This window comes from Scylla paramamosain, chromosome 14 (assembly GCF_035594125.1).
Source record: "Scylla paramamosain isolate STU-SP2022 chromosome 14, ASM3559412v1, whole genome shotgun sequence".
Taxonomy (NCBI): Eukaryota; Metazoa; Arthropoda; class Malacostraca; order Decapoda; family Portunidae; genus Scylla; species Scylla paramamosain.
The window spans coordinates 17,284,923-17,300,547 of NC_087164.1; the positions used below are offsets into that span (position 1 = coordinate 17,284,923).

At 43.3% G+C, this 15,625-nt stretch overlaps 1 protein-coding gene and 1 non-coding gene across 2 annotated transcripts; both read right to left on the reverse strand.

Moving 5' to 3' along the window:
* Positions 1-4,215: 4,215 nt before the first annotated feature.
* On the reverse strand, positions 4,216-15,226 carry LOC135106954 (uncharacterized). Its single transcript, XM_064016426.1, has 11 exons — positions 15,027-15,226; positions 10,880-11,041; positions 10,261-10,413; positions 9,368-9,415; positions 8,092-9,200; positions 7,819-7,914; positions 7,055-7,503; positions 6,100-6,229; positions 5,692-5,815; positions 5,376-5,542; positions 4,216-4,813 (listed from the first exon to the last, which is right to left on the reverse strand). Exons 1-11 carry the CDS (start codon positions 15,094-15,096, stop codon positions 4,622-4,624), a joined length of 2,700 nt encoding a protein of 899 aa, XP_063872496.1. The 5' UTR covers positions 15,097-15,226; the 3' UTR covers positions 4,216-4,621.
* Positions 11,828-11,899, reverse strand: Trnaa-cgc (transfer RNA alanine (anticodon CGC)). The gene has a single exon. It is a non-coding gene; the product is annotated as a tRNA-Ala (tRNA).
* Positions 15,227-15,625: the final 399 nt, after the last annotated feature.

Sequence of the window (15,625 nt, forward strand, 5' to 3'; positions counted from 1 at the left end):
TTAAGGGAATAGAAGAGAGAAAGGGAGAGAGAGGAAGAGCGTGGGTCAGGCAGATTGATAGACGGACTGAGACAGGGTGACAGACAGACAGACGGGGCTATATATGCAGCATTCCGATGTCTATGTATTCTTGACATTTTTGTAACGATTCTAAATAGGGGACATGGAATATTATTAAAGTGTGTGTGTGTGTGTGTGTGTGTGTGTGTGTGTGTGTGTGTGTGTGTGAAAAGTAACTATGATATGCAAATAAACACAAACAGGATATGAGTCAGTCCGTCTGTCATACTTTTTTTATTGCATTTTTTTTTCTTTTTTTTGTGAACATGAGTAATCTACGCCTTGCTAATGCCACATTTCCAGCAACCATTAACCTACAGGAGACGTAAGGTGGGAACTGCGGGTTTTTATACTTTTCCTAGTGCTTTCTTCACATGCCACGCTCTATAATCCCCCAGCCCTCAGACCATGATTTCAGAGAGAGAGAGAGAGAGAGAGAGAGAGAGAGAGAGAGAGAGAGAGAGAGAGAGAGAGAGAGTCGGATGGAATGGAGAGTCTTGAATGGGCGTGTGTGCTTGCGTGGTTTCCCTCCGCGTCTCTGGACTTGAATGCCCGCCCACTGCCCTCCTTGCCACTATCTCTTCTCGTCCTCTCCTCTCTCAGTACTCAAGGATTTCTTCGTGTGATTAAATTTCTGTTCCCGTAATAGCGATTAGTTTAGATACGTTTTTCCATATTTGCCGCAATTTGTATATATCAGGTCGCATTGTAACAGTTATTTAATGATACTAATTTGCACACTTTCTTTTGTTTTTGTTTTGCTTATATTTTGAGTTTGTTTAAAACAGAATCTCAACTTACCTGTGTATCGCGACTTGCAGGTTCCTTTTAATATAAGTGTATTTTTTTTTTCGTGATCGCCTACAACATTACATAGGGGCCCTTCATCGCGGCCCTGCACTCCTGGCGTGGGAGCGGAGGCTGACACACTGCACCAGCGCCGCCCTAGTAAGAGCAAACTCCAATACTACGTCAAATTGAAGTCCCCAGCCATCACAGCATCGTCAAGGAACGTTAAGAGGTGTGCATAGTCACCTTGATATGTATCACTTAAATGTTCTTTACAATATGTCTAAATGTGTTGTTCCTCCGCGTGGACCGGCGCAAGTGGTAAGCGGAGCGCGCGGGAGACGGTGGTGCACGCGTGTGACAGGAGCGTGGGAGCAGACGTCTATCCCTTCCCGTCGCAGACAGCACACTGACCTCCAGCCCTGCCCCTTGCCTCTGACGGGGCGCGGAAGAGGAGGGCGGAGCTCCAAAACTCGAGGGGAGGGAGGTGTTTGTCATGGATCCGAGGGGAGAGGACCGTTCTGCCTGAAGGAAACTGGAGCGTTTACCATTGAGATGTTCACTTCAGTGACATGATTTTGCGGAACTGTTGAAACAGCTTACGTGCTCACGCCGGCGTTGTCCAGGTGAGGGCGGCTCCTGATACTGCACACGTTGCGCTCTAGATAGCGACTGTTTTTCTACATCTTGTCACGTGCAAATCATATTTAAACTGATAAGGAAAAAATGCGAAATGAACTCTTCTCCTTTAATAGTTAGCTTTGTTCACCGCGTGGAAGGAATCTTGTGCTTCATGCTCACCGTATTGGACCACACACCTCCTCATGTTATGTCATGATCTATTGATACTCACACTTACCAAAAAAGTGTTTATTATACAGCTGTCCATTCATCAAGTCCCATACTGACCATTCTCTCTCTCTCTCTCTCTCTCTCTCTCTCTCTCTCTCTCTCTCTCTCTCTCTCTCTCTCTCTCTCTCTCTCTCTCTCTCTCTCTCTCTCTCTCTCTCTCTCTCTCTCTCTCTCTCTCTCTCTCTCTCTATATATATATATATATATATATATATATATATATATATATATATATATATATATATATAGATAGATAGATAGATAGATAGATAGATAGATACTCTTAGATAGATAGATAGATAGATAGATAGATAGATAGATAGATAGATAGATAGATATATTGATAGATAAAATATATAGATTTATAAATTGATTGATTGTTTGATTGATTGACTGACAGCTCACTGGAAGCAAGAGTTGTTGTTTTTTCTTATAGCTTCTATAAAAGAATATATACATGTGTTCATTATATTATTTCTATGCACTTACATACATTCATACATAAATGTATACTTACATAATTATAGATGCATACCTAAATACATTGTACTTGAAAATATAAATATACTCTTAAATAAACATTAAAATAACTTTGTACACACAACATTACGTACATTGCAGATGCATAGTTGCATTTTTAGTTCGATTCATTCATTGGTAACTTAACTAAGCGCCTTGTACTTTTATTTAAATAAGAATTTGACCTACAATGTTCTCCCAAACGAACAACTGCACTAGAGAACAGAATGTGATCTAGCCACACTCACCGAATTAAGAACATATTAGCATTAAGCACCAGCAGTAAGAAGGCATGAGACACTACTGGCAGAAACATTCATGCTCATATTTCACATCAGTAAGTTTCAAGCCGTATACATGTAATAGTAGCAACAGAAACTTAGGCCTCATACAACAGACTTATGAAAGATGCAACATACGAATATAAAGGAGTAACATCAGAGAAACTGTGAACGAAGATACAGATCTGTACTGGTGATGCAAAGTATTCAATAATGCAAGACACACATGCGCGGCAATATTCCATAAGATGCGCAGGAGGAAAACAATGTTGATACTGGGGGTAGTGATGGTGATGGTGGTGGCAGTAGTAGTAGTAGCTGTAGTAGTAGTAGTGGTAGTTGTTGTCGTTGTTGTTGTCATGTTGTGGTGGTTGTTACAGTGGTGTTATTGGTAGTAATTGTCTTTTTTTATTTCATACGTATTTTTTATATTTTGCCGGGCATGAGCTGAGGCGAAAGTATTTGAAGCTTTGGCGCCGATCGTGTTGCCGTTGCCAGACATAAAATCTAGAGAATCTTCATTAAACTAACCAGATGTAAGAATACTCTCAATTTCTTTGCTACAGACTTTTGAAGTTTTTTTTTTTTTCTTGTTCTTGTAGTTGTTCTTAGTAATTCGTTTTTTTTTTTTTTATGTACACCATCTCAGTCATTCTGCGTTAAATGGTATTCATTTTGTGCCGGATTCGTTAGCCAGACAGACTAAATGCTCGTAGTAACATAGATCAAGACGAAAAGTGACATAACTCCACCGCAAATGGTTTCCTCCGTGTGGCGGAGCGTGGCAGCAATCGTTCCTCGGTTTCACCTCTTCCGTCTGCCAGCTTCCTCTTCTGTCCGTCAGTTTTCACCAGCAGATCATGACTAGTAACATGGAGCCCGGTAATTTAGATTCTCCAGCTTACATTACAGTTCTTTGTCTTATATATATACACGTACTGAGGAATGAAGTCTGTTTATAGTTCTTCCAGTAGAGGAGCCAAAGCGGAGCAGCGATTACAAATAGTGATAGATGAATGGAATAGGCTCAGTAATCAGTCTGTTAGTGCTGAATCATTAGATAGCTTTAAGAGATTAGATGAATTTATAAATGGGGATGATAGGTGAAAGTAGGTCTGTTTTATGCGGGGACTGCCGTGTTTTTTTTTTTTTTTTTTACCTAGATTATTCACTTTAGCTGTATTGAAACACAGTGCTATGTTAAATTAAGCCATGACTCGCGTTTTTAAAGTTTGAATGGCTTAAGGCTGTCTCAAAAATATTTCATTAAATGCCATGTTTGGTTATTTTGCTAAACAAAACAAAAATTATGAATTTTAGTTTGCCACGCATTTTCTCGTGCGCGTGCAGAGACGTGAAGCGTGTACTGGCGGCACCACGACGCCCTTACCCTACTCACCACCACGGCGCACGATCATCACTGCCACCTTACACACACATGGGAAGAAGTGTTTTGTTTTCGTTCAGCATCATTGTTTTGACTGGCCGGTGGCTGAGGGGAGAGCGGTGTCACTCATACCCTCCAGAGTGCAGACAAGATCAGAAAGTGTCCTGCCCGCTGTTTTCTTTTCAGTAGTTTAATAAGGTCGTTGACAACGTAAACACTAGACATGACTGGGATGAATCATGCCTCGCCTGTATACCAGCACAAAGAATATTCTGCGTCTTGGGATCTTGCATTAGCCCTGAGAATAAGTGATGAAAGTTAGGAATATTTTTTTTCGTAAAATCTATCATTAGACTTAATCAAATGCATGATCAGGCAAATACATGATCAGGCAAGCTTTGATTTGTCTGGCCACGCATCTGCTCCCTGTATTGTGTAACTCACTATGGAAGACGCTCGCACACCATCATGTTGCACTGCTTGACAATGTTGCTCGTGATGGTAATGTCTAGACTCACGGCAGTCAAGGACATCTGCTTCCTTTGGTACACAATTCTAATCAAGCCAACCACATCACCACACCATTAATCGCCTCTCGTCTTCATGACATGCATAGAGGGTATAGAAACTGCGTTGCATTCAAGCAAAGACATTCCGGATGTTATGAAGTCCTCCCCTTGTCGAAATACTGCTTTCTATCTGCGTTTGTCGCCACATCCTCCGCTGCGTCTCTCTATGGGGCTTGAAATTTGTCTGGAGTGCAAGGACCATTGATGACGTCATCCATCCAGCTTGTGAAGGCATCAGTGCGAGTGTAGAGGCCAGGATAGAGCGGATCCCCACAGCCGTAGCCACTGCTCACCAAACCCACTTGCTGATCTCTTCGATCTGCTGCTGTCCTTGTCAGAGGTCCACCCGAGTCTCCCTGAAAGGAAAGGAAAGCAACAGCTGTAAAAAGATTATTTGCCGCAAGAATGGTGTTGTGGTACTAAGTACGTATAGTACGTAGCGGATGTAAGGCACGTCCCGCTGCGGCAGTGCTGCCCCAACACGCCGCTTCCTAACCCATTTCCAACAAGATTTACAGCATCATCTGTTATTATTATCCATCAGCACAGCGGGACACGCTCCGGCTCCCGGCACACCCACAATTATCGTGGGTGAAACGGTGCAGCTAAAGCCCCCTAACCCCCAAACGGCCCCTCAGTCAAAAGTTTTGCTGGTATATAACCAATTGTGAACTGTTTTATATCTCTATGTTTCGGTATTGGAAAAAAGTCAAAAGCGATCATCGTATTTTTCAGCGCATGGAATACTTTTTACATGTATATTTTTTTTTAAAGCAGTGAGTGCAGTCTCGAGGCTAAATTGAAAATTTTATTTAGGGAATATAACATTTCTGCAAAAATAGTTTTAGTAAACAGGCAACTCAGTGTCTCAGCCTCATCTTCCTCCTCACCCCACCGGATCCTGCCCGCCATACCCACCCGACACACGTCGTTCCCATTTTCTCCGTTGGCGCAGAGGATGGTGTCGTCCAAGGCTTGTGGGTAATGGAGCCTGAATATTTCTCCAGCGGCAGAGTAGAGATTGTTACATTCCTCTTGGCTTCTCACCGTGACCTCCAAGTTGATGAGCAGCGACGAAGCTTGTTCTGATGACGGGAGAAAGATAATGAAGGAGATTCTTATTTGTGCAATAGTTATTTATGAGGGAGCAGGTCACTTGACATTTATTAGTTTTGTTAAGATTATCTTTTGTTTTCCAACCGAGGGCATCCACCCTCATTGATGAACCACTCACCATTGGGACGAGTGCCCCAGCCAGCGACCTTGCAGATCTGGCTAGTCAGATCTAACACTGAGGGCGGCACGCAGTAAGGTCTCAGCAAAGACGTCGCTCTCACATCGTCCTCCAATTCAATGAGCTGGTACACAGGAAAATAAGATATCAAAGTTAAATAAATCAATAAATATCTAAAACGTTGGAGTTACCTCAGTACACGAAGTTGAAATTGTTATACCTTGTAAATGATAATGATTGAAATGGAATATTGCATTTAACAAAGTTGAGTAAAACTGCAATCAACTCAAAGTAAGACATTTTGTTGGTTAAGTAAAGAAGTGTAAAAAAAAAAAAAAAGCAATGAAAATCAGAGCCAAGTATACACAGCAGATGCACGTAGCAGCGGGAAGACAGGTGGTGACTCACGGCAATATCGTTGTACTTGGGGATGACGGTGTAGTCTGGGTGGAGGATGACGCGAGCCACTGGGTAGTCATAGGCGAGGCTCTCCGTGGCGCGAGTGAAGTCTTCCTCGCCCAGTCTGATCACGTCGGGTCTGCCGCGCGACACAACGAGCCACAGACAGACAGACAGAGGGGAGCGTTAAATAGAATACGAGAATACGTATATGAGAATAGAATACGTATATGAGGATTGTAAGTCGATGAGTTAACACTGACCACTGACTGTTCACTAACTGTTTAAGTAATATTTGTCACAGTATATATATATATATATTTAAATGGTAACTGCAAAACGCAAAACTCAGAATAAAAGATTGGGAATCAGTCAATGGCTCGTGTTTAGTTTATAGATGTTATATGAAAGATTTCGTTATTCAGGCATCTACCTAAAACACGACGTATAAGAATCAAAATAAGTTGAATTCACTCCTCCTGCATCTACAACTGTTACCTTTCCTTGATTTTAACGAAGGGACATATTTACCTTTTAAAAAGCTTTGGTAGAAGTGACCTAGTTATTTGCAAACCAGTTAAAGGTTCTGAAGTTGTACTAGTTAACATTTCCTTATGTTAGCGTGTGCTTATTCCATCCGCTTGTAGTTCAGGATTTTTCTCGAGGGGGATGTACACCACTCTGCTTTCTATCACAAGGAGGACCAGAGAGAGAGAGAGAGAGAGAGAGAGAGAGAGAGAGCTACTATTGACTGTTCCTCCACAAAAGAAAACTTCCCTCTTCATACAACACATAGCACAACAGAAGACACACTTCATCCCCGCCTACAAACACCAACCTGTGTCATCTGTCGACCCACCACCAGCTAGAAAAAGGCTACTAGAGACCACGATACACCTGCGTGGACTTATCGCTACTTGAACAGTCTGAAAATGTCAGAAATCTCTCTAACATCGTCACTTACGTTTTGGTCACGACGCAATGAGCAGCTGTCAGGATGTGCCGCGGTGTGATGATGGAGCCTCCGCAGAAGAATTTGTCACGGTCGTCGCCATCCACAACTGGGACCGGCCCGTCACCAGCCCCGACTCCCGCCCCTATGGCTGCCACGTTCACAGCGTTGTCCCGTACTAAAGTTTGATCAGGTACATCTGAGTCATCAGGAGCAGCCTCAGGTGGTGCGGCAGGGGCATCATCACCAGGGGCTGCCTCAGTTGGAGCGACAGGAGCATCAGTATCAGGGAGCGTTTCGGGGGCAGTGGTAGGGACATCTCCATCAGGGAGCGTCTCGAGGGGAGTGGTAGGGACATCAGGATCAGGGGGTGTCACGGGTGGAGCAGCGGTTGCAGTTTCGAGCAGGCCCTTCATGATGTCCTCCGTGTTGTTTGAGTGGACGAACAGCGCCGGGTGGCTCTGCAAACGAGGAATTATTAACAACATGCGAGAGGGTGGGTAGTAAAGATTAGAGAGGCTCCTAACTTCTTCCTCATATGTAATGTTTATTTAAGGCGAATGAGAAATAGTTGTGTTTACGTTGTTAGGTGAAGAACCTTTTTAGGAATTTGAAACCTATTTATATGTTTTTAATTTATGTTCATGTTCTTTCATTTATTTTTATTATTTATTTTTAATTTTCTTTGAGAGAGAGAGAGAGAGAGAGAGAGAGAGAGAGAGAGAGAGAGAGAGAGAGAGAGAGAGAGAGAGAGGTAGGTAGGTTGGCACCCTCACCACGCCGGGCCAGGTGGGAGGCGGGGACAATTCCGCGGGTCCTCCGGGCATATAGATGGGTGCCGCTAGGGACGGGGGCTGCATGCTCGTCCCGTGCTGAGAGAGGAAGAGGCCAGGAATAAAGGACAAGAATGAAAACTGAAATTACACTTATGCCTACACTAAATCTTGCAGAAATACATTCTTAAGTCCTCCAATATATTCATGATTTTCTGTTGAGTTATTTAACCGATGTGACTTCACCACAAAGATACCTGAGGTCACCATACGCACCTGGCAGAAGATGACCGCCTCCACCAGATCGAACACCTCAGGGTCCAGTGGGCGGCCGCTGTTCACTCGCCCGGTGCTCAAGAGACGATTCACTAAATTGACATAATCGTTAGGCCTACAGTTGGGCACAAGAGCCCTTGCGGCCCTCGGGAACAAACTGGGAGGAGGGACAACAGGTGGAGGTGGAGGTGGAGGTGGTGGTGGTGGAGGCGGTGGTGGCGGTGGTGGTGGTGGTGGTGGTGGTGGTGGTGGTGGTTGCCCAGCTGGTTGTCCTGCTGGTACTCCGACTCCGGCTCCGACTCCGGCTCCGACTCCGGCTCCGACTCCGACTCCAACTCCTACCGATACCGCGGTGTAGACAGCAGTGAGTATAAGCACGGCGATGAGGGGCGGCCCCACCTCTGGGATCCCCGGGATCGAGACGTTGACCATTTCTGGTGTTATGGGCGGGAAAGTTACAGGAGGACTGGTGGTGACAGAAGGGGGCTCCGCGTCACACCGACACTCGCATCTCTCTTCACAGCCGAGTAAGTTACTACACGTGGAATTGTCCGGGTTATCATAAATTCTCCTCTTTCTTCTTTTTCCGGTTCTTTTAAACGGAAAAACGTTAGGCTTAAGCTTCGATGGTTCTGGACGATATTCATACCGGAGCTGGGGTTCAGTAATTATTCCAGGTTCCGTCGATGTCAATGTTTGCGTTGTCGGCGGCGTGGCCGTTGTCGGCGGCGTGGGCGTTGTCGGCGGCGTGGGCGTTGTCGGCGGCGTGGGCGTTGTCGGCGGCGTGGGCGATGTCGGTGACGTGATCAAAGGACAAAAGCAGTTGTCACAGTAGAATTCACAATCACAACTACCATCGGTGGACGAGTCCTCTCCCTCGGATTCTTCCTCTTCATTGCCGCTCTGTCTTAGGATTTTCTTGCCATCGAGACTTTGTTCTTTCTTAATCCCGAGCGCCTGTTTGTCCCGCGGCAGGATGATGGTGAGCCTCCGGGGGGACCTCCGGAACCTGCGTCTCTGAGCTTCTTGAGTCGGCGGGGATGCGTTGCTACTTGTGATGCTGTTAGCGATGCTGTTGCTCCGAGACAGCTGAGGAGCCACTCCGCATTCTGCAACGCACCTCCACCCCAACACACACACACACACACACACACACACACACACACACACAATAAGAAATATGAATCATATGTCTTTCAACATAATGCCCTAATTTTAACTATATCAAGCAACTTCAGGGTAATATACAGCATATACATGAACGTGTGCTGCTCACCATAGGATGGGTTAAGGATACTACGCGGTTCTGTGCAGCTCGCCGGGTCTGTAGAAACATGAGTAATAATGTAATACCCTTCCTCAATTCTTCAGTGTTTGGGGAGGAATTTATGTAAGTGACTTTGAACCAAATGAGTGGACTTGAAATGAGACTTACAAACTTTTTGTTGAACTTATTTTCATAATTGGCATTATGAAACTTTTTGTATTTAGCCAAACATTCAATTCGCTCTTAATGAAACACTTACATACATCCGCCATGGCTGGTCATATACCTGTCTGCTTTTTTTTTTATGCGCACGCACGCACGCACACACACACACATACACACACACACACACACACACACACACACACACACACACACACACACACACACACACACACACACACACACACACACACACACACACACACACACACCAGTATTCTCGATCATTCATCCCTTTTTGTGATAAACTCTGAAAATCCTTGCCTGTTTTGGCATTTCCTCCTTCCTGTGACTTGAACACTTTCAAGAGGGAGATTTCAAGACACTCATCCTCCAATTCTGAATGATCCTTTTGACCTTATTTTTTGGTCTGGCACCTCAGTGGGCCCTTTTTTCGCTCTGTTTGTTGTTCTTGACCAGTGCCCTTGCATAAAAAAAATATCTACCATGTTTCACTTACTTGGACTCCGATAACTTCCCACCAGCTCGTTCACCTCACACAAGAAAATAGTAGAAAAAAAAAAAGTAACAAGGAGAGTGGTGGCCTACCTTTTACGAGTACTCGAAAAAAAAAAATCACATATTTCACTTTTTTTTTCTCCTGTCGTATTACCAACTCGTTCACCTCACACAAGAAAAAATAGTAAAAAAAAATGTTAGCAAGATGCGTGGTGGCTTACCTCTGGCTCCCACGTCGCGGCACCTCTCGATGAAGCGACTGCAGGACCCGGCGCAGAAGCGGAGGTTATATGAGAAGTTAATCTCGCACAAGCCAAGCACGGCTGACAGGCGGCACGACTCCACGTTGCCGCGATCCGTGCACTCCTCATCGCCTGGCGGGCCATATTTTCCTCAGTGTGTAGAAACATATAAATTTTTCTTCTTGTGTAAACCTCAAGTAAACCTTCTCGCATGAACCTTCTTGTGTAAACCTCATGTAAACCTCTTCGTGTAAAACCTCGTGTGAAACTTCATGTATAAACTTCCTCGTGCAAACCTCCTTTCAAACAAGTGGGACTTTGTACGTATTTATTTCTTCCCTTTTCTTCTTTATTTACGTTTATTTATTTATTTTTTTTTTTTTTTTACTTTGGGATGAAAAATGTATGATGAAAGTAATCTCTCCAAACTCATCCTTTATCATGTGCTGCTTTATTCTTTCCTACCTTGGGCTGTAACATTAATGAATGAGCCTAGTTACTTTACTGATGTTTGTTCTCCATACCTACTCTAAGTCTGTACAATAATTATTCTCCTTCCTCCTCCTCCTCCTCCTCCTCCTCCTTCGTCTCATCTTACTTTGGGGAAGACAGGAATTGCAGGTTACGGGACAGTTGACTAACATATATGCTGGGTTGTTGTCACACTCGCCCGCTTCTCCCCACCCTGGGCAGGACGGGCTCAGGTCCTGGCACCCGTCCCCGCCAGCTCCCGCCGATCCAGCTGCCGCATCGTTCACGTCTGTGGGTGAGAGTAGACTGATGAATATAGCTCGCCGGGAACAGTAAAGATGATGTGATGTTGATTACTATGCTGCCTCAGGAAATTTTATCACAAAGTCCAGTGGATTTTATGTCTACAAAGCTAATAACAATATATGGACTCATGAACTGCTTTGTATTAAGAGTTCCGTAATGATTAAGAAGAACTGAGGATGTGTGATGGCTGGAAGTTACTGATGCCGAAGCATGCCTGTACTCTGTGATATCGCTTCCAAGGGCAACTGTGCGTGAAAAAATATTCTGTTTTAAAATAAAATTGTGCATATTCACACAAGTGCATTTCCGATACTATTCGGTGATGAATGCATGGGTATTCATTGTATATCAGGATCCACATACTTGCCTTTTTACTCTGATTTTATTTCTTAACAAATCTTCCCTTTAACCACATCACGATGTGCAATTGCAAATTAGCTTAAGCTGTTCGCGTGATCTCGATAAAAATATAGTCTTGTTAGTAGTTTGTCAATGCTGTTGACAATATAAGTAATATCAGGAATCACGATTTACAAACATCATTAGTACGGGAGTCCTTTCCAAGAATCTTGCATGGTCCAGCGCGGCATGAGGTTTCCAGCCCAGGAAATGAAAATTGAAAAATTTTACACGCGCTTCATTCTTTCATGCACATCTGTAAAGTTTTAAGGGAAAGGTCAGTTGCCTTCCACCTTTGTCTCTTTTCATCGCCACCTGTAGCACGGAAGGGGTGATACATGTACCCCATATTTTCGGGATATAAAAAGAATGGAGGTGCCGGGGATTGAACCCGGGACTTCTCACATGCGAAGCGAGCACTCTACCTCTGAGTTACACCCCCCTTGTTAGAGTGAAGTATCGCTATCGCTACCATTAGTAACTAATGGTCGCTGGACAGTTTGTGATGCTCTTCTATTACCAAATTTTAATTCCATGAAGATCGGGCATGTGGTCGTACCAGAGTAGAAAGAAAACATTAAAGAGAATGCTTAAGATTTATAGCGGTGGAAATAGAAATATAGAAGAAATGAGACTAACTGATTACTGTGGGAGTAATATGCTATGAATAATCTATACTTTTATCCTCGCACACTGAGTTACAGGTGGTCATGTTACAGGTAAAGTAAGACAGAGCGGCGGTATGCAGACTTATCTTGTTTGTAACGAACATCATGAAAAAAAAAGAAAATATGTTGGCGTGAGGACAGTGTCATAAGTTTCTCACGTCATAGAATTGTTTTAACTGAAGTCAAACTACAGAAGCTAAAGAGAAGAGGGAAGAAGAAAACAAAAAGGACTAAAAATGGAAAATTAAGAAACAGACGAACCTGAAGAAAGACTGCAAGAAGGAAGAAGAAAAAAAAATTGAATATAAAGTAAACAGATAATAGATTTCAACATAGTAAAGAATGTCGTGTCAGGAACCATTACGGGGACATCACGAGGAAAGGAGTGCGGCCACAGATCTCCCCACGCTGGGTCAGGGTGTCACGAGGGAGCTGAAGGCGGATTTGAAAGTGTGGCAGACCGCAGATTACCATAACAGCAAATGATGATGCGCACCTAAACGCATGTCCCCAGCTCACCCTGCGCCACACCAGAACTTACTGTACTCGGGATGTAATCTTTATTTTTTTATTTGTTGTTATTGTTATTATATCTTATTTCAACACTGGTATTTTTTTATACATTTTTTTTTTATTTCGGAGGCATATGAACTTTTTAATCACTTCACTGTACTCAGTTATACAGGTTTCGGCGATGGGAGGGCGAGAAACAAGAGACAAGAAAGGAGAAATATCTTATCAGTGACAGTGATATAATGACATTTCTCAACCAAATCAAACATTGTCCAAAATCCCGCAGACCTCCAAGCAGAAGAGTGTAGTAATTCATGGTATGGTGGATGGTGCGCCCCATGAACCGTCACTGTTGCTTTGGTGAGTATTCATCTGGGGAACTTCTGGTCCGCTACACAGGGTCATGCGGTTACAACCACTGGGCAGGAGTCCCAGCCTGTTGTATCTGGTGAACAGCAGTTACAGCTTGAGATTAGAGAAGCCTGAAAAGCTTAGATGAACCAGCCCAACTAATTGAATGATTTGTGATTTATATTTTCGCAGAGTAACTTCCAAAAAAATCAAGTCATGAAGAAACAATGACTTTACCGCAATTATTTGTATCTTTGATCCATTGTTAAAAGATTAAGTATACTCGTTTAATAATAAATGATTACACACGAATATTTTGAGACCAATAATACACGCATCAAACATAAATCATGCCAGAGAAAATAGTCTAAGAGCAAGTGGCGCAGAAATTAAAATATTGAGAAGGAACATAACTCGAAACGAGAATATATGTGAACGTAGAACCAACTAAAGGAAGTGGGGTGGACATGTAAAAAGAATGAAAGACAATAGTACCTGGAATAACAGTGTCCAGATGAATGACCTAAAGATTACAGCAGGAATTTACAGTACAGAGACTTAACATTAAAAGTAAATGAACAGATGTAATACGAAGATGGAGACAGGCAGAAGAGCTTGAATGAGACCGTAATGATCCATAGACACTATCAACTGTATTCTGTACTTTTGTGTTCTGGTGATGGAGTGAAGGGAGTGGGTGCATAACACCATCAATTGAAACAAACGTAAAATGAAAGCAATACTGATCGAAAGTATATTAAAAAAATGATAAATATAAGTGGAGAGACAATAGTAGTAGGTGACTGCTTGAAGGTAATTTTTAACGTTTTCATTACGACAAAAAAACATCTTTATCTTAGTGTAATCTTGAGGTGACATCCTGAATAAGAATCAGTGATGCCGGGGTACTGAAAGGATTAACACAGAACTCGTTCGCGAAATACTGAACCATCCTGTAATGATTAGATTCAGTACATAACGCATATAAATCATCCCTTATTCCTTCACATCCTTTAAACCACTGTGAAGATTATACAACACAGGATTTACAGAGGAAGTAGATGTGAGGCATGAAGAAGAAACTGGAGTGTTAGGCTTATTGCGTGACATTCCGGTGAGGTTTGAGTGGACACACCGCCGCCAGCTGCACCGCACTCCTGTGGCCTGCGCTGGTTATAGATGGGTCTATGAGAGATGCGTTCTTCAAAGGTCGCCCGCCCTCAAGACGTGTTTGTGTTCATGTTGTTTGTAATCTTTGTGGTGTTATGGTGTCATGGTATTGTGTGGTGTGTGTTGTTATGAATCTGTCTTGTTCTGTGGAGTGATTTTGCTGATAACTGTGGTCAGTAAACTGTCATCTATTAATTTCACTGTTGTTGCTGCTACTGCTGCTACTATTAATATTACTGCTGTTACTACTACTACTACTACTACTACTACTACTACTACTACTACTACTACTACTACTACTACTACTACTTCTACTACTACTTCCCCAACCACCACCACCACCACAATATGAACACACCACCAAACACGCCTTTTGACAGAGATTTCAACGCGAAGAAGTAAAGTAAGCTAAAAAGTATTGCAAAACACCATCTTTTTTTCAAATAACAGCGCATCTAACCAGCTCAGTCTTCTCCTGCCTTCACTATCAATATTACTGTATAAGGGGAAGGAAGGATAGGATACTTGCCACCGTATAGGAAGCAAGATATGCATACTTTTCTTGTTAGCACCAACCTTGAACATTGTCAGGTGAAAAATACTGAGAAACAGATGTGAATATGGAAATTTTGGTAAACGTCCATTCTCTCTCTCTCTCTCTCTCTCTCTCTCTCTCTCTCTCTCTCTCTCTCTCTCTCTCTCTCTCTCTCTCTCTCTCTCTCTCTCTCTCTCTCTCTCTCTCTGAGGCATTCTGGGTGCCTCCACGCCTTTTATACTTCCTCCGCAAAGTATCACATGCGCACAGGGAACGTATTTGAGTCGCGTAATGCGTTGACCTGGTATTATTTAGATCTTGGTCTCCCTTACCTTGACCTTGAACCAGCGCCGTTAGAAGCTGAGCAACGAGAAGGACCCTGAAGCACGCACGGGGATACATCTCGCTGACAATCCCGCTGCCCCGTTTAAAACCTTGTATCCGCGATGTACCAAATATTCACGGGGATCTACTTGCTTTCAACATATCGAACAAGGGAGAAAAGGAGGGAATCATGCACTGTAAACCCACTGGTGCCTTCCGTTACTCCCTCGTTTAGCACTGTCTGGCACTCTCGGGTGTTGGAGAAGCAGCGGCAGTGATCATATGTACGACTGACGCGCGAGTGAGCTCCGGACTCTCCCGCTCAAGATTATATGTACAGCATCGGATGTGGGTCAGGTGAAAATTATGTAACAGGAATGTGGGTCACCCTTGCTATAGACACTCGCTCTCTTGTGTGTGTGTGTGTGTGTGTGTGTGTGTGTGTGTGTGTGTGTGTGTGTGTGTGTGTATGTGTGTGTGTTTGTGTGTGTCTGTCCGTTCGTCCTTCAGTCCGTGTGTAGATGTACGTTAATAAATTGGTCGTTCGTTAACAATAAAAGAAAATGGCTAAGTATATACAGCCGTTCAGTAATAAAAAAAAAAAAAA